At 50.2% G+C, this 22,732-nt stretch overlaps 1 protein-coding gene across 1 annotated transcript in view; it reads right to left on the bottom strand.

Moving 5' to 3' along the window:
• ANKS6 (ankyrin repeat and sterile alpha motif domain containing 6) overlaps positions 1–22,732 on the bottom strand; it is a 39,132-nt gene that overhangs the window by 13,471 nt on the left and 2,929 nt on the right. Inside the window, exons 2-11 of the mRNA XM_084898167.1 lie at positions 19,787–20,298; positions 15,785–15,829; positions 14,888–15,092; positions 14,102–14,208; positions 11,843–11,991; positions 10,368–10,566; positions 9,592–9,641; positions 6,387–6,590; positions 4,652–4,805; positions 2,617–2,786 (exon numbers count right to left, since the gene is read on the bottom strand). Of these exons, the coding sequence (XP_084754293.1) occupies positions 2,617–2,786; positions 4,652–4,805; positions 6,387–6,590; positions 9,592–9,641; positions 10,368–10,566; positions 11,843–11,991; positions 14,102–14,208; positions 14,888–15,092; positions 15,785–15,829; positions 19,787–20,298 (1,795 nt within the window). The remainder of the gene's footprint in view (positions 1–2,616; positions 2,787–4,651; positions 4,806–6,386; positions 6,591–9,591; positions 9,642–10,367; positions 10,567–11,842; positions 11,992–14,101; positions 14,209–14,887; positions 15,093–15,784; positions 15,830–19,786; positions 20,299–22,732) is intronic.

The following is a 22,732-nucleotide window of genomic DNA, read 5'->3' as shown; positions in this document are numbered from 1 at the left end:
TTCTCTCATGTTTTCTCATAATTAGATTTGCTTATTGGTTTTTGGGTCAATGACCACAGACATGATGTGTCATTCTTAGCATGTCATACCAGGAGGCACAAAGTCTCAGTATCTTATTACTGATGATGTTAACCTTCATTACTTAGGTAAGATGGTATCTGTTGGGTTTTCCCATTGGAAAGTTACTCTTTTTCCCTTCATAATAAAGAAATATTTGGGGGAAGATATTTTGAGCTAAGTATCTTGTTTTTACCTAAAAGTCCTTCATTAGTATATGTCTATAAAACAGATCTACCCCAGCCAACAGCAAAGAAACATGATACTCTGGACCTGTGGGCAGCATTATTGGGAAGGGGGCAGGTAAATACAAGATTTAGGTGCTCTGAAATATCTGAACTATTCCCTATGTCCTCAATATAGAAGACTGATTACATTATTGGCCCCATGCTCACTCCTCCCTGTCCACTCCTCCCTACACTGCTGACCTGCAGATTAATGAGCTAAAGAAATGCTTTTTTGTTTTAAACCACTCAGCTTTAGAGTGGAAGCAGAAATGACCTTTAGGCATTCAGAGATCTGGGAAGTGTAGGAAAATGCTCTGAACTCCCCATTCTGTGCTTCCTAAGGCTCACTTCATGCTGACTCACAAACCAGCTAGAAGCCATGCCTTGTGAACATTCCACTATGACAGTAGAGCTTGTTTTAAGCAAAGTACAAAAACCAGATTCAGGAGGATCATATTTTGAATACTAATTTCTAATGCTTCCTGAGGGAGTCTTTGAAAAGCCCTTTATGTCTCCATTTTGCTGCTGGAGCCACTGACAGAAAGCCACTCCTGGTGTCCTTTGATTTAGGGCAGTGGTTTCTGAGAGCTCTGAGCTGGGATGGCTTCAACGCTCTGGGGGGAAAACAGAATCCCCAGACCCTGTCTGGAGAGTTTCATTCATTATGCTGGGTGGAGCCCAGAAACCTGAAGGTTACAGCATATCATTATGTTAAGACTATCAGGTGATCATTGTACTGGATCGTTTCCCCAGTTTATTCTTTCCCGAATGCATCTTTTGGCACAATTTCCATTCATCAGAATATGCATGTATAGAGATTATAGATGATAAATGCATTCATGTGAAACAATAGTTAATATAATTTATAATTTGTATGTCTATTTCCAACACCAATTAAAGGAAAGAAATAATATCCAACACATCTAATAAGGTCATCAAAATAGAAGCAGGAAATTTTAGGCAACAGAGGACAACTATATCAGAGCCCAGCCTAGCAAATTTACTTTAATGAGTAGTTCTGAGTTTCCTAGCAGCAAAGGCAAAAAAGAGTAATACAATAAGTATATAATTCATACTATTTGTGGAAAGAAAATATATCCAAGTATCAATAGAGATCTTTTTCCTAGAGCCAAATTCTAAAAGGAACTTAATTATCATAGATCCTATTACCCAAGAAAATTTCAATATAATGGAAAATATGCTAATGCATAAAGAGAGAAACTTTTTCTGGAGCTATATTGTAAAAGGAGCATAATTATGTAGGCCCAATAGCAAAAGGGACTTGGAATAACAAGTGTGTAATGAACAGTGGCTGGGCAGGAAATAAAGACTATTTCCCATTCATCCATTAAAACATCAACCTCTGGAGGCACTTCTGGACAAAGATCCAAGGATGAGACCTTCAGGTGATCTAACTTTAAGCTTAAGATCTAAAAAAATATGACAAAGAATGGGGTTACGCCTGGCTTTGGTGTCCTCTCAGAGGAGGAACTGGGCATCACTGCACCATTCCAGAGAAGTATTTAGGGTCTCTTGCCCTTTGCAAACCCCACAGATGCAAACAATGCAGTGATGGCTCTTGGGCTGCATCACTGGAGGAATGGTTCAAAGCAGGCAGGTGAGGCTCTGGCTCTGTCCTGTCCTGCTCACCAGCCTTCCTTCAGCCCCTCCCCTCTGTATACTCTGGCTTCTGGAGTGCTGCGAAGCTGTCCCCTCATCCTGAAACCTTCCATCTGGCTCCTCATTCTTCTGCTCCCCATTTAGATGTCACTGATGCCCCGAAACTGGGAGGGCATCCTCCCTTCTCCACAACAGCACGTACCACAGAGGTGAAACTGCGTGTGTCACAGTGACCCCCTGACAGTGGTCACAAGACCCCAAATCACTGCAGGATCCTCACTGCTAGAGTGCCAGGCACAGAGCAGAAGCTCCAAATGAATGAATAAGGTAGTGCCAAAAATGTCAACACAGCTGACACACAGGCTCACCAGGGGCCAGGCCCCATCCTAAATGCTAAAGTGTGGAGCTGGGATTTGAACCCTGGCAGTCTGCTCCTGAACCCACACTCTGAACCCTTTTGCTCTAACCAATGAGCAAACATGTGCAATGTGAGGCTGGATGAGGCATCTGCTGAGGCCCTGGAGATCAGACGGGAGAAGACCATGTGTGCAGGGGACCCAGGGCATAGGGCGTGACCTCAGCAACTACCCACACAGTCCAGCCCTTCTCAGAAAACCCAGGAGCAGCTGCTGGAAGGGGCCTGTCTTGAGTCCTATCACCTAGCATGTGGGCCATGTTAGGACAGAACAGGAGACAGAAGCAGAACAAGCACCTTGCCACCGGGACTGCCACCACCTGCAGGGGAGACCGGTTGTTCAGAAGGGCTAGACCCAGGGGCTGGCCCAACAGGACTTGACCGATGGCTGGGCTTCTGCTCAGAGAGTCCGGCTGCTTTCTTTCTCTGGGCAGCAATCTGGGACAGGACACTGTCTATGCTGCCACCTGCGGAAAGAGGAATGGGAGTGACTGTCACAGCGCAATGGACTCCCTGTGCTGACCTGAAGGAGCCAGTAACCACATCTCCCAGAATCCCCCCACCATGTGATTCTGGGTCAGGGCTGACCACGAAAGGACTCTGCAGGAGAACCAGAAGTGGCCAAGATGCAGTGGCCACTGTGTGATGAAAGCATCATGGTGAGAGGCGGTGAAGGATGCAGGGCTGGCAAAATCAGCTTGTCCTCACTTTTCCCCGCACCATAGCCAGCTAGCCAGCCTCCCTCAGGCACAGGTGCCTGCCCACCCTGCCCTGAATTCCCACTGCAGCCCTGTGCAGCACCTTCCACCTGTCCAGCCTCACCAGGGCCCCTCCCTCCACCTCTGCCTCCCCCTTTCAGACCTTCACATTCCAGAACTTCCTCGTTCTTAGCACCGGGATGTCATCTTCCCTGCTTGAACCCTGACTACCACATTCCCTATCCCAGTTCCCCCAAATCTACTGGCAACCTTGAGTAATTATGAAAGAAAAAAAGGAAAGTGACAATACGCAGGGCTCGGAGAGATGCCAGACGGAGGACACTGATCATTAACATCTACAGGGCATTTACCGGGCACTGCGGTAAATATTTTACACGTATAAAAAGAGTCATTCTGAAAGGCAAAAATGTATCAAAGGCCTTGAAATCAGACAAACTCACTGACCCCTGATTTGAGGGAACTTATGTTAAGCAAATCACTGAGTATGCAAATATGGAGGTAGGAAAGCATTACTTAATGTGGTTATTATCTACAAGAGCAAAATTCTAGAACAGCCTCAGTGTTCAAGATAAGGAACCGGCTGTATAAAAGTGTGATACCTCTTATGAATGGACTGCTCTTTGGCTATTAAAAAGATGCTGCAGATACAGGTGTACGAACATTAAAAGGTGTTCACATTCGGGTGATGTGTGTGCAAAGAGGAAAAGGTTGCCAAGCACTCTATCCTCTGAAGTCAGCCTGCCTGGGTCCAGGTCCTGGCTCGGCCACTTCACCGCTGTGTGACCTTGGCCGAGTTATTTAGCTTTCCTGAGCCCCAGCTCCCTCCTCTGTAAAATGGAGAATGTATCCTTGCAGGCTGTTGGGGGACTGAAGGAGATAATTCATTTCAAGGGTTTGATAGTATGCCTGGTACATACTCAGTGCTCTTAAATTATTCCACTTTCATAAATACAATATGCATAAAAGTACTTTGCAAAGACATATACCAAAATGTTACTGATAATGTCCAGTAGGTGAAATTATTCCTTTTATCATCATCATCATCATCATTATTACCTTTTGGTTTATCTGGTCTTAAAGCTTTTCTACAAGACACATGCATTCCTTGTAATGGCATAAAGCAGGGGTGTCTTTCCTGCAAAGCTGGCTTTGATTAATCCTGCATGCCCTTGGAGAGGACAAGAAAGTATGCTGTAAGGTCAAAATAACTGTGGGGCACTCGGGTGTGAGTCTAATTATCACCGACTTGCTGCATGTCCCTGGCTAATCTCTTGTCTGCTCTGAGCTTCAGTTTCCTCATCTGTTCAAGAACAGAGAGCTCTCTGAGGTTTTATCTTCAAGAATTTAAAACACCATGAAACGCCATACATTTCTCTAATTTCTTGTAAAAATTTTCAAGAAATTAAAGTACTACAAACTTTATTTCCTCTGTCTCCACTCCAGCCCCCAAGAAAATTCAGGGAAGAAACTCAGAATTGTGAAGTCACTGAAAACATCCTTTGGCCACATCAAGAAGATGAGGTGCATGCAATTGTTTCTGGAACTGTGTGTGGAGTGGGCACAGCCCCAAGGGATCTCCCCACCTCCCCAAATGGCCCTGCCTGGGTACCCACCTGAGCGATTATGCAGCTCCCCGCCATGCCTACTCATGCCCCCTACCCCACTGGAGCCACCTGAGGAATGAGGTGAGTGGTTGAAGTTTCCAGAATTGGCAGGGGAGGCTGGGCTTCTGGAGAGAGATGGAAATTTAACCGGCCTGACAGGAGTCTGCAAGTACAAGGATGGTGTGATGGTTAGGGTTTGCTGTTCCTCCCTCTGGACACCGGAATCTCAGCGGGGAGGAGCCTGGAGTTCAGCTGGCCCTCCAGAGCCAATGCCTACATCCGCCCTGCACACCCTTGCTGACCAGTGCTCAGCCTGCTAGGAGTCCCCTAAGGATGGGAGCTCACTTCTAGCTGCTGACAACCTGGCCATTAGCTCAGGTTGTGCCCCCGTGACATAAATTCCCACAGGTCACCCTGCTTTCAGGATCACTCCACTCCTCCCGTTTTGTGGACCAAATGTAAGCCCACCCTGCCCATTTCCAGGGCAGGTTGATTTCTCTGCAGAGATTTGATATTACAGTGGCCCAGGGAAGCAGCAGCAAGCACGAGGGTCAGCCCCATTTTATATCAGAGATGGAGGCCCTGACCTTCTCCAGTCACTGAGCACAGAGCAGCAGGGCAGGTCCAAAATCCTCGTCTTTGGTTTGCCACGGGGTAGACCATCTACACATGGAGATAACCTCCCACCCTCAAGAGAGATACCTCAGTGTGTTAGAGACACTGAGGGCCACAGAGATGGAAACCACTGTGGTCCAGAGGATGGAATCACAATCCTTCTGGGTGCAAGAAAACACCAGGATCGTACACAGCTGCCTCCTAGTGTTTGCTCTTGGTCATGGACCTCAACAACAACGTACCGTGTTTGCCCGAAAATAAGACATCCTCCAAAAATAAGACCTACTTACAGGTTTCCTTCTGAGTGAAATGTAAGGCATCCCCCCGAAAATAAGGCGCCCCCCCCCCCAGGCTAAACATGAGAGATTTGGTCCACGGATTCTGAAAGAAATGGAGTCATAAGAAATTCACCAGGAAATTCAGGAATTGGATTGTTATGATGATGTTCCAGAAGATGATGACATGATTGTCATTGAATAAATGAGTAAATTCTTGATATTGTAGGATTCACAGTTTGTCTGGTTTGTGTTGACAACTACTGTACTACCGAACCGTATACAGGTAATAAATTCCCTTTATTTTCATTTAACAATAAATGTGTACCGTATTCTTCTTCATGGAAAAATAAGACATCCCCTGAAAATAAGACCTAGCGCATCTTTGGGAGCAAAAATTAATATAAGACACTGTCTTATTTTCGGGGAAACAGGGTAGTATAGAGCTTGATTAAAAGCCAAGAATCTGACTTTTGGTCTCAGGTGTACCCTACCGAGGTGATCTTCAGCAAATTGCTTCCCCTCTCTGGGTCCCAGGATCCTCAGCTACTGAAGGGAAGGTTGAATTAGCTCAGGTCTTCAAACTGTGTTCCTTGGAGCCCCGGGGTTCCAGAGAGAGGTCAGAGAAGAGGGGTTCCTGCTTTCATTCCCTTCACTCTGACTCTGTAATCTATTTACATATTAAGTCCCTTATAGGATTTCGTTAGGTAAATGGTGTCATTGACTTAAGAAAATAAAAGAAAAAAGCTTTATTTAACCTCTATGGTTTAGTGGGTCTGACCTTGTGCCTACAACCAACACATCACTATTTTAGCGAGCGGTGAGCGACACCTCGAAGTGTCTGTGCGACTTACGGTGTCTGTGCTCCCATTGCCCATGGGGTGGCCCCTGCTGGCTCTCTGGGGCAGCACAGTCTTCATGGGGTCCACCTTCCCGTTGTGACATGTCCTGGACCGGTCCGAGCTCCACAGCTCAAAGCTGGAAGGGGGCAAGAAAGGGGGGATGACGGCCTTCAGCTTGTCACTCGGGAGTCTGGTGAAGGGGGCTCCATTTCGAAGCTGAAAAAAGACAGGCTGTGGGTTAGACAAAGGCCCCGGAGGGCTCCCAGCTCTGAGAACAAGACTCCAGCTTTCTTCTGCTTCCCGGAAGGACACCAATCTACCCCTCCACCCAAGCCAGAGACCCACACGGAGTCCTCAGCTCCCCTCCCAGCAACTGAGCAATACCCACGTCTGCTCTGCTCCAGCTCCTGGCTTCTCCTGGAACCATCCCCAGCAGCATGATTGGCACAGGAAGAGGACAGAGAGCCGAGGTGAAGCCAAGTGATGTTGGGTGTACTGTGGGGCAGGCAGGGGAGCTGGCAGAGCACAGGGGAGGCACTCCTTGCTGCAGGCAGAGAGGGCATCTTGGAGGAGGGGCCCCTGAGCTGAGCCTGAAGGCCACTGCAAGCTGGCCCGGGGAGGACAGGGAAAAGGACGCTGCAGATGGAGGGAACAGAATGTGGGAAGGCCTGGGGAGAAGCAGGCCACGGGCAGAACTGCAAGGCGACTTGTGTGATCACAGCTGGGGCTTTAGGATGGAGGGGAGAGAGAAGGGGACTGGCAGGCATGGGCTAGCTCTCCGGGAGCTCAGCAAACACTCCCTTCTTCATCCCACCACACCCATCCTGCTCTCCAGCCACACCTCCCACGGCTGGCATTTTTAACTGTAACTGAATTTAAAATGTTGAAAATGTGATCTGGGGTCAGTATAAATCTACACCACGACTGGTGCACTGTCAAGGGAAAGCATTCACAGTCCACGCTAACTTTAATTAAGAAAAGACTGAACTTCGTGCCAGATGGTGCTTTGCAGGGAAGGGCATCCCACAGCTAAACCTGCCTCCAAGCTGGGCATCTCCGCAAGGATGGCTGCAAATGCCCACTCAGCAGGGCTCCCCAGCAGCTTCCATCTGCCAAGGGGCAGGTGGGCATACTGCTGCCCTCTACAGGGCACGAGGAGGTGGAGAGGAGATGTCCAAGGCAGAGGGGGCACCCTGGGTATCCAGCATGGCTGTACTGGGCTTTTCAGAATCTGTGAACGAGTGCTGTTCCCTCTGGACCTCAGCGATTCCATCCAGCACATGGGGGCTGCACTGGAAAATGACCTAGGAGCCACAAACCCACCACAGCAGGACATGTTCACTCCTTCAGCGGAGAGTCTAAATTGTGGCCCTGTTTCTGGAAAGCAATGACATTGACATTCACACCCTCTGATCCAGGAATTCCATGTCTAGATATTTATCCCGAGGAAATCATCAGGCTAGTGGGGGGAACTGAGACACAGGATATTCACCAGCACTTTAAAACAACAACAATAAAAAACTAGAAACCCCAGAGCCCAAAGGTCAGGCTTCACGGTCACTCAGGCACATTCCCATGATGGAATGGAATGTTGTGTCATGCAGCTGTGAGATGCGATGGGGACAGAGAGTGTTCACTGACATAGAAAAAATGAAAAACTGTTAACAAATCAAGCTCGGGACAATAAGGGGATGAGAACAGTGCCTGCTCTGCTCGGTTATTGGAGAGGTTAAATGAGTGAATGTCTGTAAAGTGATATAATAGCAGCTGGTACAAGTGCTGTGTTAAGTATCTGCTATTATAATGTGTGTGTGTGTGTGTGTGTGTGTGTCATGATATCATATTTATAGGTGCTAAAAATGTTAGAAAAAATGATCAAGTGATATATACCACAAAATGCCAGTTATGATTATATGTGTAATCATGGGTGATTTTATTTTTCTCCTTTATATTTTACAACATCTTCCCAAATGTCAGTAACAGCCTTTCTGTCATCATACCGAAAGTTAGTATTGCTCTTTAATATTATCAAATGTCAGGCAGTACACACTCCCACAGACACCAATTTATGCTTATTGCATGGTGGACAGGAGCAGGCAGATTCAGGTCAAGACTCGTGGCTGCTGGGCAGTCCTGAGGCGGCTTAGGACTGCTAAGGCAGCTCCTCCGCTCCCTTCTCCTCTCCAACACTGCCCTCTCCTGGCCAGCCTCCAGATTAGGGTCTCAATTGTATGGACTTCAGCCCCACCCCAACCAGGAGGCTCTCATGCCAGACTGGAGGAGCCCAGAGAGGTGCAATAGCACGTCGAAGGTCATGCAGCAGATAACGGGTCATTGTGAACTAGGCGCTATGCTAAGATCTCCCTGTGGATGACCTTATTTCAAAACCATAGCCATGTGAGAGAGCATCCCTAAGTCAGACTGCGAGCTAGGTGCTCCCCAGTATCCATCTTCCACATCCTCCTTAGCAGACGCCCCTGATATTTAGTTGGGCACACAACCCCCTGGAACAAAGACTTCATTTCCCAACCTCCTGTGCAGTGTGATGTGGCCATGTGACTAACTCCTGGCCCATCTGAGGTAAACAGAAGTGATATGTGAGTTTCCAGGAAAATTCTCAAAAGGCACCTATGTGCCCATGGCCATCTCATCTCTCCTGCTGGCTGGAATGCCCAGAGCCACCTTGGCTAAGAAGCCATCCCCAGGAGACCAACAGGTAGTGGAACCGAGGCCCCGAACTCCACACAACAACGTACCGGTCCTGAACGTCACTCACATGAGAGAAATAAGCTGCTATCTTATGTATGCCACTGTTATTTGGGGAGTTTCTACTACTTACAGCTGAACTCAACCTTGATACAACCCTAGATGAGGAAACTGAGGCCTCGCTCAGGCTGGAAAACCCTCTCTCTATGAGTCCTTTCTCCAGGGCTCTCCATACCAAATGTCCAATGCCACCCATCAACTCCTACCCTTCAACGCCCTGTCCTCGGGGCTTACATCTGCCCTGTAAGCACCAGCACAGCCTGACCCACGGTTTCAGGCTGGCATCTGTTCAGACTCCTCGGTGCCAGAGCTGTACCCATTGGAACACACTGTGATGGGAATCCCAGCCGTGACCACCACAAGAACGACAAGTGCCCACATCCCTCCCTGTAAGCCAATCAACTAATGGCTGGCGGAGACCAGAATGCTTTCAGAAAAGCCCCGCACTCACCATGGTCGTCAATAACACGTCTTCCTTCTCTCCTCTCGTGCTCCTAGGACCTGAGAGACAAATGGAAGTTTCCTGAAATGACCCCCCCCCAACCCTGCCCACGAGTTTGTGGCATGAGGGTGAGTGATCAGGTTGGCCTTCATCCTGGTCCACCAACTCTCCTGGGAGATTAAATATTTAATAATAATTGGTATTTGATATCTGAATAAAAGGAAAGCATTAAGAATGCAACTCGGAGCATGTTTTGAGCTTTTCCATAAATCACTACCGTGCTGGGTCAGAGAGTGGTGCACCCAGCTCAATAGTCTGTCTCAGACAGTGGTGCCCAAGGAGCTGGCCTGGGTGTGGGGTGCTTGTTAGAAGAGATCTGATCTAAAACAGTTCCCCCATTAGCGTGGAAGCTCCTTTGGCTCCCTCGCAAAGCCATCCGACTGTGAAATACCTCCAGTCTCAGGGAGCTCATCACCCCTCCGCCCCAGGGAAAACTCGTTCCGTCTCAAAACACTTTCAGTGCCAGAGACACGTCACGTCTGATGGGTGGGAAAGCCGCCTCCCAATGGCCTCGGGTCCTTCCGCAGGGTGTGCGGGACAGTTCCCAGGGCTCTGGCCACCAGCTCCCCTGATTCTACCACGCTGACAGACAGGTGCCACTCTGCTGCACCGTCACATTCCAACATCATCTCCCCTTTGATAGTAGCCTAGAAGGTAGGACGTAGGGCAGAGGATTTGGGTCTAACCGTTCTGGAAGTTCTACCGCACCTGCAGCTTTTTCTTACCGTTGTCTTTCATTGTGGGGGCCGCGTCGGGGAGCCCAGAGCAGCTGGTCTTGTCCTGGGGGGGTGCACGCATGGTGGTGTCCAGCGCTGGCTCTGGCTCATCACAGAAAGGCAACGGCTGGTTGCTGGACAGCCCGCGGGGCAGAGTCTGCATCAATTTGAGCTTCCGAAACCGATTGGACATTCGGCTCCACCAGGACTGCCGAGGGGATGCGGAGCAGAGGTCATGAAAAGGCACACCCAGCCCAGGGACAGAGACTGCTTCACAGTTGCTTCCCCTCCGCTCTCCTGGGCCCACGGCAGGCGTCACCAATGGACCGCAGACAGCACCCTTTCCCAGTAAAGCCTGGTTGTCTGAAGACTTCCTGACCCTGCCCGAGAAGCCATTTCCAATAGGCTGGAGGTGGCAGTGAGCCCTAATTGCCACCCTTCATTTAATCAATCTCCGCACGGCACAGATTGAGACATGGAGACCCAGGCAGCGGTGCTCCTTGCTCAGTCTTACGGCGAGTCAAGAACAGAGAGATGGACACACAGGCAACACTAAACACCTTAACATCTATCACTGCCTAAGCTCTTCCCCCCCATCCCAGTGACGATGTGAGAGGTGTGAGGGTGTCCATACCCAGGCCTGGCCATGTGTCCCCGTAGCTGATGCCTCCCCACCTAGAAAGAAGACAGCTGCCGTCGAAGGCAACAGGCACAGCCCAAAGGAAGGCTGCGAGGGCCTGGCCTTCGGAGATGGCAGTGAGGTCAGAGGGATCTATGCAAGCAGCACGGTGAGGAAGAATCCAGGCCTAGAGCCACCCTGGGAAAGGAATGCCACGTCTGCAGATCTGAGGAGGCACTAGAACCTCAGGATGGGGCTGGTAGGAGGATAAGTTTGATTTCAAATAAGTAGAGCAGATGGGGAGGATGAGAAGCTCAACGAAAAAAACACCAGGCTTGCAGTCAGAAATAAGCCACTGGAGCGTGGTTTTGGTGTTTCTAGGAAGAAGCTGATGGGGGCCTGTGGACCACGGGGAGATCCCAGAATGGCACAACCAGAAGATGTTCTACCCACTAAAGCAGATGGCCTGGGTGGGGGCAGAGGTGCTCACGTTGGCTAGCTCAGGACTACATCATGCAGAAGTTTAAAACGTTCCCTACATTTATAAATTGAGTTCCCACATCAAAATCTGGATTTCTAGTTTCTTCTGAGGGGGGGAAAAAAAAAAAAAAAAAGCAGGAGAAGAACTGGTAACATGGACCCATATTCTTGCAAAACAGCCACTGATGTCACTAAGTGGTTAGGATCACCCCCGTTTTCCCCAGTCCCCACCATTCCCTACTGTCATCCCCATCTTACCTCCCACCCCTGCAAGCCCACCGCCAACCCCCACGCATAAACTAGCCCTAGGTGAACAGGAAGTGGCAGGCATCCCCCACTCGGCCAGCTGACTCTCAGAAGCCTTTTAGGAACAGAAAAGGCAAACCTTGAGCCCGCCTTTGTCGTCGGGCAGCACTGGGACGCTCCAGGGCTGCCGGGCCTTCGCGTGGGGCAGGGGCGGCGGGTGGCTGGGCCGGCCTTTGTCTTTGTTCACCTGCATGCAGACAGATGCCAGCAGTCGAACAAGTTCCGTGTCTATGGGCACAAAAGGCAGCGTTTTACCTGCAAATATGTCTGCTGGGCTATGGGGACTGGGCCTAAGACGACCCCTGTCAGTCTTAGAATTCAGCCCTGTTGCTCCAGAGTCTTTGGTATTCAATGATCAAGGTCCCCCCCAAAAAATGGCAAAAAGGCTAGCAGCACTGAACCCATTAACTAGAAAGAAAAAACAGAAGCTCTCTTCCCGCAGGAAGGCAGAGTGTATTGTTTAAAATGTACGGGTTCTGTAGCCAGATGGCAGAGGTTCAAAGTCTGCCTCAGTCCCTCTCTGGAGACCAAGAGCGGGGGCTGGTAACAGAGGGACCTCTCTGCAGGTAAACTAAGGACCCTCTCTGTGCCTGTGTAAAAGGGGTGACTGTAGTGCCCCCACGTAAAGGTGTCTGGAGGATTCGAGGGAATTCCTGACATACAGTAAGTACATAAGAAAAGCCAAGTATTATTAGTTATTGTTAATTCAACTAGGTTATAAAAAAAAGCAAGAAACAAGAAGAAATTAATGAAAACTATTAACAGTGCTTTTCTCTTGATGCCTGTTTATTTTCTTCTTTCCAAGTATCTATTTATATAAAAGCCTAAGCCACCGAACAACCGAATGGCCAGTCGACTGGTTGCTATGATGCACACTGACCACCAGAGGGCAGACATTCAATGCAGGAGCTGCCCCCTGGTGGTAAGTGTGCTCCCACAGCCAACCTCCTGCGGTTGGCTGGCCTCCCCTCTACCCCACTTAGCCCTGACTGGGGGAGCCAGCCAGCCAGCTAACCTCCCACAGTCCCTCCCCCAGCTGACTGGCCCCCTCATCAGCCTTACTTGGGGGGCCCACCAGCCCTTCCCCCTTGCCACACACCCCCATCAGCCCGATTGTTAGCTAGGCTGAAGGACCCCACCCGTGCATGAATTTGTGCACCAGGCCTCTAGTTCAATAATAAGCATGTTTTTCTTAGAAAATTTCAGGCAGAAAACTTCATTAAAAAATCCACTAGGGGGGAAAAAAACAAAACACTAGCAATAGATTATTTTATAGGAGAAGAGGAGAAATGGATGGGGAACGAGAAAGAAGAGACACAGTGAAAGACAAAGTTTGTCAGGAAAACCTGTGCCATCCAGCCTAGGGTCACAGAGAGACTCACTCTAAATGACAGGAGTGAGCTCACTGGACTTGGGCAGAGGGCCCGCCTCTCCCGCTGGGTCAAGTAATTCCCCCTGGTCTCAGTCACCTCCCTCTACAAGACGGTATGAAGCTCTGCTTCCCGCACACCCCAGGAGGATGAAATGGAACCAAGCAGGTGTGTGATGTGTGGGGAGGGGCGGGAGGGTGGCAATGCTGCTGATGAGAAAGGACACTCTGGCCTGCCACCCCGTAGCTAGGAGCAGCAGCAGGAGTAACCCCACTTGGGACTGTGGAGGTAAAAGTCCTCTCCCCACAGCCAGCAGGTTGGGATCTGGCTCAGGGCTAAAGCCTGGGGGTCGGGAGAGCCTCTCAGCCTCTCCCTCTCTGGGCTCAAAACTCCGGGATTATAAACAGAGAGACGCTGCCTCTTGAGCGGGCTCATTAGAAGGCACAGGTCACAGAGGAGGGCCCGTCACACTTGGGGAGGGGCCAAGGGGGGGCACGGTGCCAGCTGGAGACCAAGAGAGGTGGGCTGGTATTACAGGTACCTCCAGCATGGCACCCTTGACCGGGCAGCCTCCACCTACACAAATTAACTGAGGGGACATTGCTCCACCTCTAATTCTGCTGTCAGAGGGCCTTTTTGTTTCCTCCCGAGTCCCCAGCATTTCTGGCTATAGATCAGATACCATTCTAGGATGTGTGTGGACTGCCAAGGCAGACACATGCCTTGCTGGCCTTCCCTCCTCGAGGCTCCCAGAGGCTGGTGCTAGGGGAGGCCTTAGGGACTGCCTGGGCCCAGCCCAGCCCTTGCTGGGAAAGGAGTGACTTGCTGAAAGCCATGGGGTGAGCTCTTGGGGTTTGAGAGTGGCTTCCCCTTTGAATAAGCAAGTGCTTAAAACACAGGAGATTATCTGGATTCCCAGCCCGGAAAAGGCAACGCAGGTCCAGAACCCTTTTCCTGAAACAACCCACCAGGATCACTCAGCAGCATCACTAGGTCAAAGGCCGTGTACCCGTTTTTTGCTCGAAGAGTGACATCGGCTCCTTGGTTTAGCAGATATTTGACAATTTCCTTATTCCTGCGGAGGAAGGAAAGAGCCAGGGTTAGACCCACGGAAAACAAAAGCATGGCTCTGCTTCCGAGCAGCAAGACGTGACATTAACTGCAGCGCCCGTTCTTGAGTGTGTTAAGAGCATGGAGAGCTGCCCACAGTCTCACAGGCCTCGTCCCCTACCCCGTGGGCAGGTCAGACACGAACGTGAAGGAAATCAAGGCCCAAGGGCTCCTTCCACTGACAAAATGAACACGGAGGGCTCTGCCCCCAAACCATTTGGCCACCCAGACTACACAAGGCCCCACTCCCCCCACCCAGATCAGGACCCCCCTCCACATGGAAGCCTCCCAGGGGCCAAGGGGTTGAGGTGGAAGTTGGAACTCATCAAGTAAGAAAACAAGCCAATCACCCTGATCAACTGAAATCAACCTACAGAAACTTATCCCTAAAAAGTGTCTGCCGCCTGGTTGGCATGGTCCCTGGTGACGTTCTGTGACAGAGTCCTGGGAGATCTGGACACGGAAGGGCAGGAACGCAGGAAAGAACGAGCCTGCACTCCTTTAACCTCGTGTGCACGCCCCAACAGCTTCACCGCCGTGGGGTTTACCTGCAGGTCTCAGGACCAGCGAGCCCCATCAGGACCCCCCTCCCAGCCGGAGCATCCTAGCAGCCTTGCCGCGGAGAACGTGGGGCTGGCACTGACCCGTGGTAGGTGGCCTGCATGAGGGCCGTCCAGCCATGCACGCTGTCCTGCTTGTCGACCTCGGCATGCCTCTCCACCAGCAGCTGCACCAGAGGCAGCTGCCCCATGACGGCCGCCAGCATCAGGGGGGTGGCCCCGTCCCCGTTGACCAGGTTCACGTGGTTGGGGTCTTCATCAGCAATCTCTTTGACCAACTGGAAGTTTCCTACAGAGAGAAGCAATCGTCCATGGGCCTGTGCAGCCGCAGGCTTACGCATCCAGGGGGTTCGCTTAACAAACACTTGTTGAGCCTGCTTCTGCCCTGGGCTACTGGGGTACCATACAGGGTCCAAAGATGAGCCGGAGGTAGCCCCTTCTCTCAAATCCTTCAGTCTATAAAGGACAGAGACACCATACAAATAGGTTTCCTAAATGAGGGAAATGTTGGTATCTTAAGAGGACAGATGAAGGAAACAGAGAAAGGGCATAGAAAGGACTATGCAGGTGAGTTCGTGTCTGGCCAGGGGTTGAGGATCAGGGAGGGCTGCCTGGAGGCGGGGTCTATATCAGAAGAGGAGATTTTAGGCTGAAGAGTCCTACATCCCAAAAACACTGAAGCAGGTAGGTGGGCAGCCTGGCATTTCAGAGGGAGGGAAAAGCCAGGACCTAACCACAGGGTTTGTCGGGAGAGGTGGGAGAGCCTGGGAGGGCAGGCTGGAATCTGCTGGTAAAGCCCCATAGTAACAACCAGCCTCCAGGGTCTGAACCTTCCTGGGTGAAACTAGTGTTGAGAAACAACAAAACGCCTGTTATCTTTCCCAAATGCCCAAGGTGACCTTGAGGAGGACGACAGATATTAGGTCGGGAGAATGTGGCACTGAGTCCTTAAATATCCCAAAGGTTTTCTGAAGCGCTTACCCATTTTCAACGCGTGGAAAATGTCAGGCCGCCTTTTCTCCTCATCTAGGTAAAAAAAGATTTTAAAGTTAAGGTTCAGCATAAGAGAAAAGTCACAAGCGTATAACAACATAGCCTAACTTTTAAAATCATCTACTTTTTGCCGAGACCGGTTTGGCTCAATGGATAGAGCGTCGGCTTGGGAACTGAAGGGTCCCGGGTTCAATTCCGGTCAAGGGCATGTACCTTGGTTGCGGGCATATCCCCAGTAGGGGGTGTGTAAGAGGCAGCTGATCGATGACTCTCTCTCATCGATGTTTCTAACTCTCTATCTCTCTCCCTTCCTCTCTGTACAAAATCAATAAAATATATTTTAATAAAAAATAAAATCATCTACTTTTCAAAAGCAATCGAATTGGAGACCCAAATAGCAGATGAATGCAGCAGCCCGTGTCCCGTCACCCCCCCTCCACCCCCCCGGAAGGATTAGTATCCGAGTCAGGAAATGCTTCAGAGACACGTCTTAGGAGGTCGTTTGGCCAAAACGACATGAGTGAGCAGCGGACTATTTCCTGACCCCACACTCACAAAGTTTTAGGCATTCCAAACTTTGGGATGTCCTGTCTTAGGTATGACAGAAAAGCACAGTCTTAGAAGAATCTGAACTCCTATGAAAATTTTTAAAAGCAAGAATGAGTCTTTTCTCCTAAAAACAAAATGGACAACCATGAGATAAGTCTAGAGCTGAGGGCCCTGAGATGCTAAGCAGCTAAGCCCAGGTGACGGTCATGGATATGGCCTCCAGAGGAGCCATTGTTAACTTTTGTTGTTGTTTTTGTTGATTTTAATATATTTTATTGATTTTTTTTTCATAGAGAGGAAGGGAGAAGGGTAGAAAGTTAGAAACATTGATGAGAGAGAGACATCGATCAGCTGCCTCCAGCACACCCCCTTACTGGGGATGTGCCCACAACCAAGGTACGTGTCCTTGACCGGAATCAAACCTGGAACCCTTCAGTCCGAAGGCTGACACCCTATCCACTGAGCCAATCCGGTGAGCGCAGAAGAGCCAGTGTCAATTTTTGCTTTCTTTCCCAAATAAGCACCAATCTGAGTCACATCCCGCCCCTGATCTGTAGACATAGCTCCTGTGGGCGATTTCCCACCTGACATGTTCATGCTTGGCTAGTGTAGAACCCCCACTCCTCCCACTTCTGACCCCCAAAGGTGGGCCTTGCTGGACCCACCCAGTGCCAGTCCCTCCTTCATCTGCTCATCCATCACCTTCCTCCAAGCCTGACTAGTGGGGATCCTGCTCCTGTAGGGAAGCAGACATGGACAGTCCTCTGACGGGTGGTAAAGGCAGGACTTCCTGCCGCATTTGACTAGCTCCAGGGATGGAGCCGCTGCAGGAGGAAGCCTGAGGCTCTGGGCTGAACCTCTGGTCCAGATCAGCCCCCAGGGAGCTGTAGCACCACCCGGGGAGCAGGAGTCCTGAGTCAGCATATCAGAATGAGTGCATCTCTAGAACCATCTGTCTCCTCGTCACTAAAATGGGGATTACATGTTCATGTGCGGGACGCATGGTGATTGCAGGGACCAATAACACAGAGGGGAATGCTTCAGAAATAGTTAGGTCCTACTCAGAGTGCAATTTTTGTGATCTTTACTAGTGACCAGCGAAAGGAAGTATAGACGTGGAACCAAGTGTCAGGTTTTGCCTGTAAAATACCATTATGAAACGAATCTGCATTTTTGTTTTAATAAATATGATGTGTTCCTTTAAGTGTTTCAGAGTCTTATTTGCTGTGGGCTGGTGCCCTCTCACGCCAAGACCCTTTGACAGAAAAGAGCGTGTCACCTGGCCTTCATGTTGGTTGCTAAGCAACCGCCTGCTACAAATGAGTCGCTGACAGTCTAGCCTGACCCCCGAAGGATGGGGCAGCTGTGCCCCTGATGTCAAGTGACCCTGGGCTGGTCCCTTCCTCGCTCCAGGGTCCAGTTTTTTGCATCAGTCTTAGAACAGCTCTGGGGACCCTGTCCCAGCCCAAGAAACAACCATGTAGAGGGCCACCTGAGAAGGCACATGGACATTCTTTAAATTGTCAGCTGAGCCCGAGGCACTGGCAGAGTACCTTTGTCCAGGTATCAGCAGGGGCGGGTCTGGATATGTAAATCCAGTAATGCTAGGGCCTAGTTAAGTATGCAAATAAGTTCCTTTGACCCTATAAATAAACCTGCTGCGTGGCTGGGGGCCTATTGCCTCTTCATCAGAGAGATGGCGCCCACCTAGAGTCTAGCTTGATGAATCTATGTCTGCCTCCTTATCTCTTTCTTTTTTCAATATTTCTTAATCCCCAGCTCCTCTACTCAGGAACTGTCGTTTTCCGTGATGGACATGGAAAACAGAGAAACAGCCCCCTCCGTCCCCCGCACAACCACAGTGAGGGTAGACAGGGAGTCACAATGACAGGTACAGCCTCCAAGATAGCCTGCTGCTGCTCATTTGAGAAGAGAGACCTGCGGGTCCCTAAGTCCCTGGTGGGGTGAATTTCCTGGCATCTCACAAAAAGAGCTAGTGGCCATTATGATTTCTCTAATAGCCTGGCATTATTAATAATGCAGCCTTGGTCCTTGCTGCTGTCCCACCTGAAGACTCTCCTGACAGCCTGCATGGCCTGTTTCCTCAGCTCCTGAGTCAGTGTAAGTCTCAGCTCCTCAAGGAGGCCAGGACTGCATCACCCCCACTGCATCACTCCAAACCCTCTGCCTTGCCCCCTGACATGTACCATCTACCTTCCTGTGCAACTCATTTTATTTAATTAATATGCTATTCTATTTCCTGTTGATTGCCAAGGTTCTCAGTGGCAGGGACTGGTCTGCTCATTGACATATCCCACGTACTGAGAGCAGTGCCTGGTACCTTATAGGCACTCATACTAACTAAATGAACGACGGTCAATTAAAACCTATTATAGCAGCTTCTATTTCCTGAGTGCTAACTATGTGCCAGGGGCTAAGTACACATTTTACAGGCATCTACCTTACCACTGCTCACAGAACCTTACGAGGTAAGCACATTTATGATGATTCTTTTTGGAAAGAGGACACTGAAGTCCTGAAGGGACAACAAACACACCGAAGTCCATCCAGCCACAAAGTGAAGACCTAGCTCCAAACCTGGGTCTGCTCAACGAGGAAGTCTATACGCACAGCCATGACCTGATCCGGTCAAATATGACAACAGTAACAATATCGGGGGTGGAGGGCTGGCCGCTCTCAATGCCTCTCAAGTACCCACACTTGGCCAGGGTGACCTCGCTTAATCCTCACAGCAGTCCTAGGACATGGTGCTACTCCTGTCCCCCGTTTGTGGACGACTAAACAGAAGCTAGGGGAATTCGGGCAACCTATCCCAGGTCCGTCAGCTGGCCTTTCTTTCAGATTCTCACCTTTCAGTCCTAGACGCTTATACACTGCAACCTGTCATTACAGCCCGGGCCCCATCACAGAAAGAGGATACTGAGGCTGTGGGTGAAATGGCATTTCACGGTCCTACTGCACGTGATGAACTGGAAGTTTTGAAACACAGTGTGTCCTATGGCAGATCTGCTGCTAAGGATTGTTCAAACAGCTCTTTAAATGCCAGGAAGATGGCAAAAAAAATAAATAAATAAAAAATAAAAAAGAAACAGGGCACATTACTAGGTGTTGAAAAACCTCAAAAGTGGGTTAAGCCCAAACGGCATGGCTCAGTGGTTGAGCATCAACCTATGAACCAGGAGGTCACAGTTTGATTCTTGGTTGGGACACACACCTGGATTGTGAGCTGAATCCCCAGTGTCGGGTGTGCAGGAGGCAGCTGATCAATGATTCTCTCTCCTCGTTGATGTTTCTCTCTTTCTCTCCCTTCCTCTCTGAAATCAATAAAAAAAAAATATATTTAAAAAAAAAACACACACACAATTTGAAGCCACAGCGGGGGAGAGGAAGGGATGAGGGGGGAGAGAGAAGCAGCCTGACCTGTCTTGGGCCTGACGGTGGTCAGTGGGTCCAGGTAATCTGCCAGGTCCCTGTGTTTGCGGTCCAGCGCGACCTCGAAGGCAGTCTTCTCCAGCACGCTGAGGTGGTCGGGGTTGGCCCCCTTCTCCACCAGCTGCTGGGCCACACCCAGCCTGCCGATGAGCGCGGCCAGCATCAGCGGGCTCCAGCCCACGGTCCGGGCCGCGTGGTTGGGGTCCGCACCCCACTCCAGCAGCAGGCGCACCACGGCCTCGTGTCCGTGCTGGATGGCAGCCATCAGGGCCGTGATGTCCAGCAGCTCGTTCCTGCTGTCCGCTGCTGCTGCCGCCGCCGGCTGCTCGCCCGAGGGGGTGTGATGGTCCACGAAGGCGCCGGCTTCCAGGAGCAGCTTCACCACGCCCAGGTGGCCGCCCCGGGAGGCCACCGTGAGCACACGGGCCCCCAGCCGGTTCTGGGCATTGACGTCAGCCCCGTGATCCAAGAGCAGGTGCGCCACGCTCACGTGCCCAAATCTGCCAGGAAGATGGAGAATCGGTGACACTAAACATGGAGCCCTGAGAAGGAGACACTTATGAATGCTCGTATGTCGTGAAGCCCTAAGAGTTGCTTATATGCTGAAACCGGTTTGGCTCAGTGGATAGAGCATCAGCCTGCGAACTGAAGGATCCCTGGTTCGATTCCGGTCAGGGTCATGTGTCTTGATTGCGGGCACATCCCCAGTAGGGGGTGTGCAAGAGGCAGCTGATCGATGATTCTCATCGATGTTTCTGACTCTCTATCCCTCTCTCTCCTCTCTGTGAAAAAATCAATAAAATATATTTTTTTTAAAAAGAGTGAACTACTAAAATAATAAAATCTTATTTTAAAAAAATAATAAAAAATAAAATAAAAAATAAAAGGCCTTCTTCTGGTGCCAGCCCTGCACGTGCCCCACCACAAAGGTGAGCAGTTGCCTTGCTAGGTTTGAACCCGGTCCTGGCATCCACTAGCTGCAGGACCTCGAAAAAGAACTTGAACTTCATCGTGCCTTCATTTCCTCATCTCTAAAATGGGATGTGGCTGTACAGATTTCAAGAGAATGTTAAGGATGGAGTTAACATACCTAAATATATAATAAATGTATAATTATTAAAGCAGTGCTTGGCCAAAGGAAGCACCGTACAAATGTTAGCTATTATCACTGTAATCAGTTCACATTATGCAACATGCGAGGTTGCCCAGCCAGTAAGGGGCTGAGTCAGAAACCAGGTCTGTCTAAATCCTGCTGCCCTCCCTCTTTCCCCTACACCACCCTGCTGCCTCCCACATCTCGGAAAGGTCATTTTATTCTGTTTTGTAGCCTGGTGACCTGCCAATGCTGATCTCCCCAGGGGCAGGGCCCATGTCTGACTCATGTCTACCCTTTTCCTCTCCAGATGCACACAGAGAGAAGGTCCTTCTAGACCAGAGGCACAGGACCCTATGCCAAGAGGTGTGGCGAGGCTGTGGTCAGGAGAAATAGGCTGGAACATCTCACCAGAGGCCTGCTGCCACCTGCTGGCAGGAATGTACTAGTACACTGCCTGAAGCTTAGATTTGGACCTTGAGTCAGACACTCCCCTCCCTCCCCCAATCCCCTCCCCAAGTGAAGCTTGAGGAAAGGCCCTCCTGAGACCCTGGGGAGACAAATAAGCACCCACCAAAGCTCTAACACCAGGAAGGGAAAACAGATGCCTCTTCCTAGCAAAAATCTCTCTCTTCTTTCTCCTGGGGAGGACAGAAAAGTTCTGTTTCACCGCACTTTTGCTTGGCACACTCTTTCTGGGCTCCGAGCTGTGTGTCAGAGCTGGAAGAGGCCTGGACTAACAAGGAAAGGATGGCAAGAAGAGAGGGGCCAGCTCTGCCAGGTTTTACAAGACCATTATACCTGCGTGATGTCTGCATCGGCAAGGCAGCTTTTTAAGTCTCCTGTTGTGCGGGTTTTGTAGCTCAGCTAAACCCAGCGCCTCCCTCCTCCCTGTGGAGGCAGAGCCAAGGCTGAACTCTGCTCTGAACTTACAAATACCTTCCGGGACATGAACCTGAACAGCACCAGGTCACCTCAGCCCACAGAGCGCTGCCCGGAGGGAGAGCTTGGTGAACTGACGCCTCCAGCTGCAGGGGGACGGGGCCTGTCCTCTTCCCCAAGAGCAGAGAGAGGGCAAGTCCAGCTGGAATAAACTCAACGGCAGAAAGCTGCCACCTCGGCCTGTCTCCCTGCTTCCTGGGCTGTCCCTTCCTGCCCATCCTCCATGACACTCCCAAACCCTAAATCTGAGGCCACTTCCCCCTGCTGAAAACCCACCCCCACCGACTTTCAACCTTACCTCCTCCCAGCTCTCACACCGTGCCCTCTGGCCATGCTCATCTGTGCTCACCAATTATTTAGACTCTCCAAAGAGAGGACTGGGGGGCCGACCCACAGTGGAGCTCAATAAATTTTGTCAATTAAGTGAATGAAATGACTGACTGGCTGGCATAACATTGTAGAGGATGGTCCAGAGAAAGGCAATGGACTGGTAGATCCTCCACTGGAGTAGAGAATTCAAGAGGTAACACCATTTTAGTTATCAAGCATCCAGAAGAAAAAAAAAAAAAGAAAAAAAAAGAAGAAAAAAAAAACTAGTATAATTCCTAACAGCAGGTTATAAGGTACTGTCACATTTGTATCCTATTTTATTTTAATAAACCGCCCATTTCACAGATGAGGCGATCAAGATTAGAATGGAAGCTCTGCAGAGGCTGGATTAGAGAGGGCACCCCCGGAGGAAGGGAGAGCAGGGGGAGGCTCCTACCACGTGTGGTCTGGACTGCGGCAGAGGGGAAGGAGAGGGGGTGTGGATCCGAGAGAGGGTACGGCAGAGACAGATGAGCAGACCTGGCCACGGCACAGACAGGTTCCGAGGCCCAGGACTCTCCTGGGACTTC

Source organism: Pipistrellus hanaki, assembly GCF_964339955.1.
Source record: "Pipistrellus hanaki genome assembly, chromosome: 11".
NCBI classification, from domain to species: domain Eukaryota; kingdom Metazoa; phylum Chordata; class Mammalia; order Chiroptera; family Vespertilionidae; genus Pipistrellus; species Pipistrellus hanaki.
Note: the sequence above shows the minus strand (reverse complement) of the source record. Positions and strands in the feature narration are given on the sequence as shown.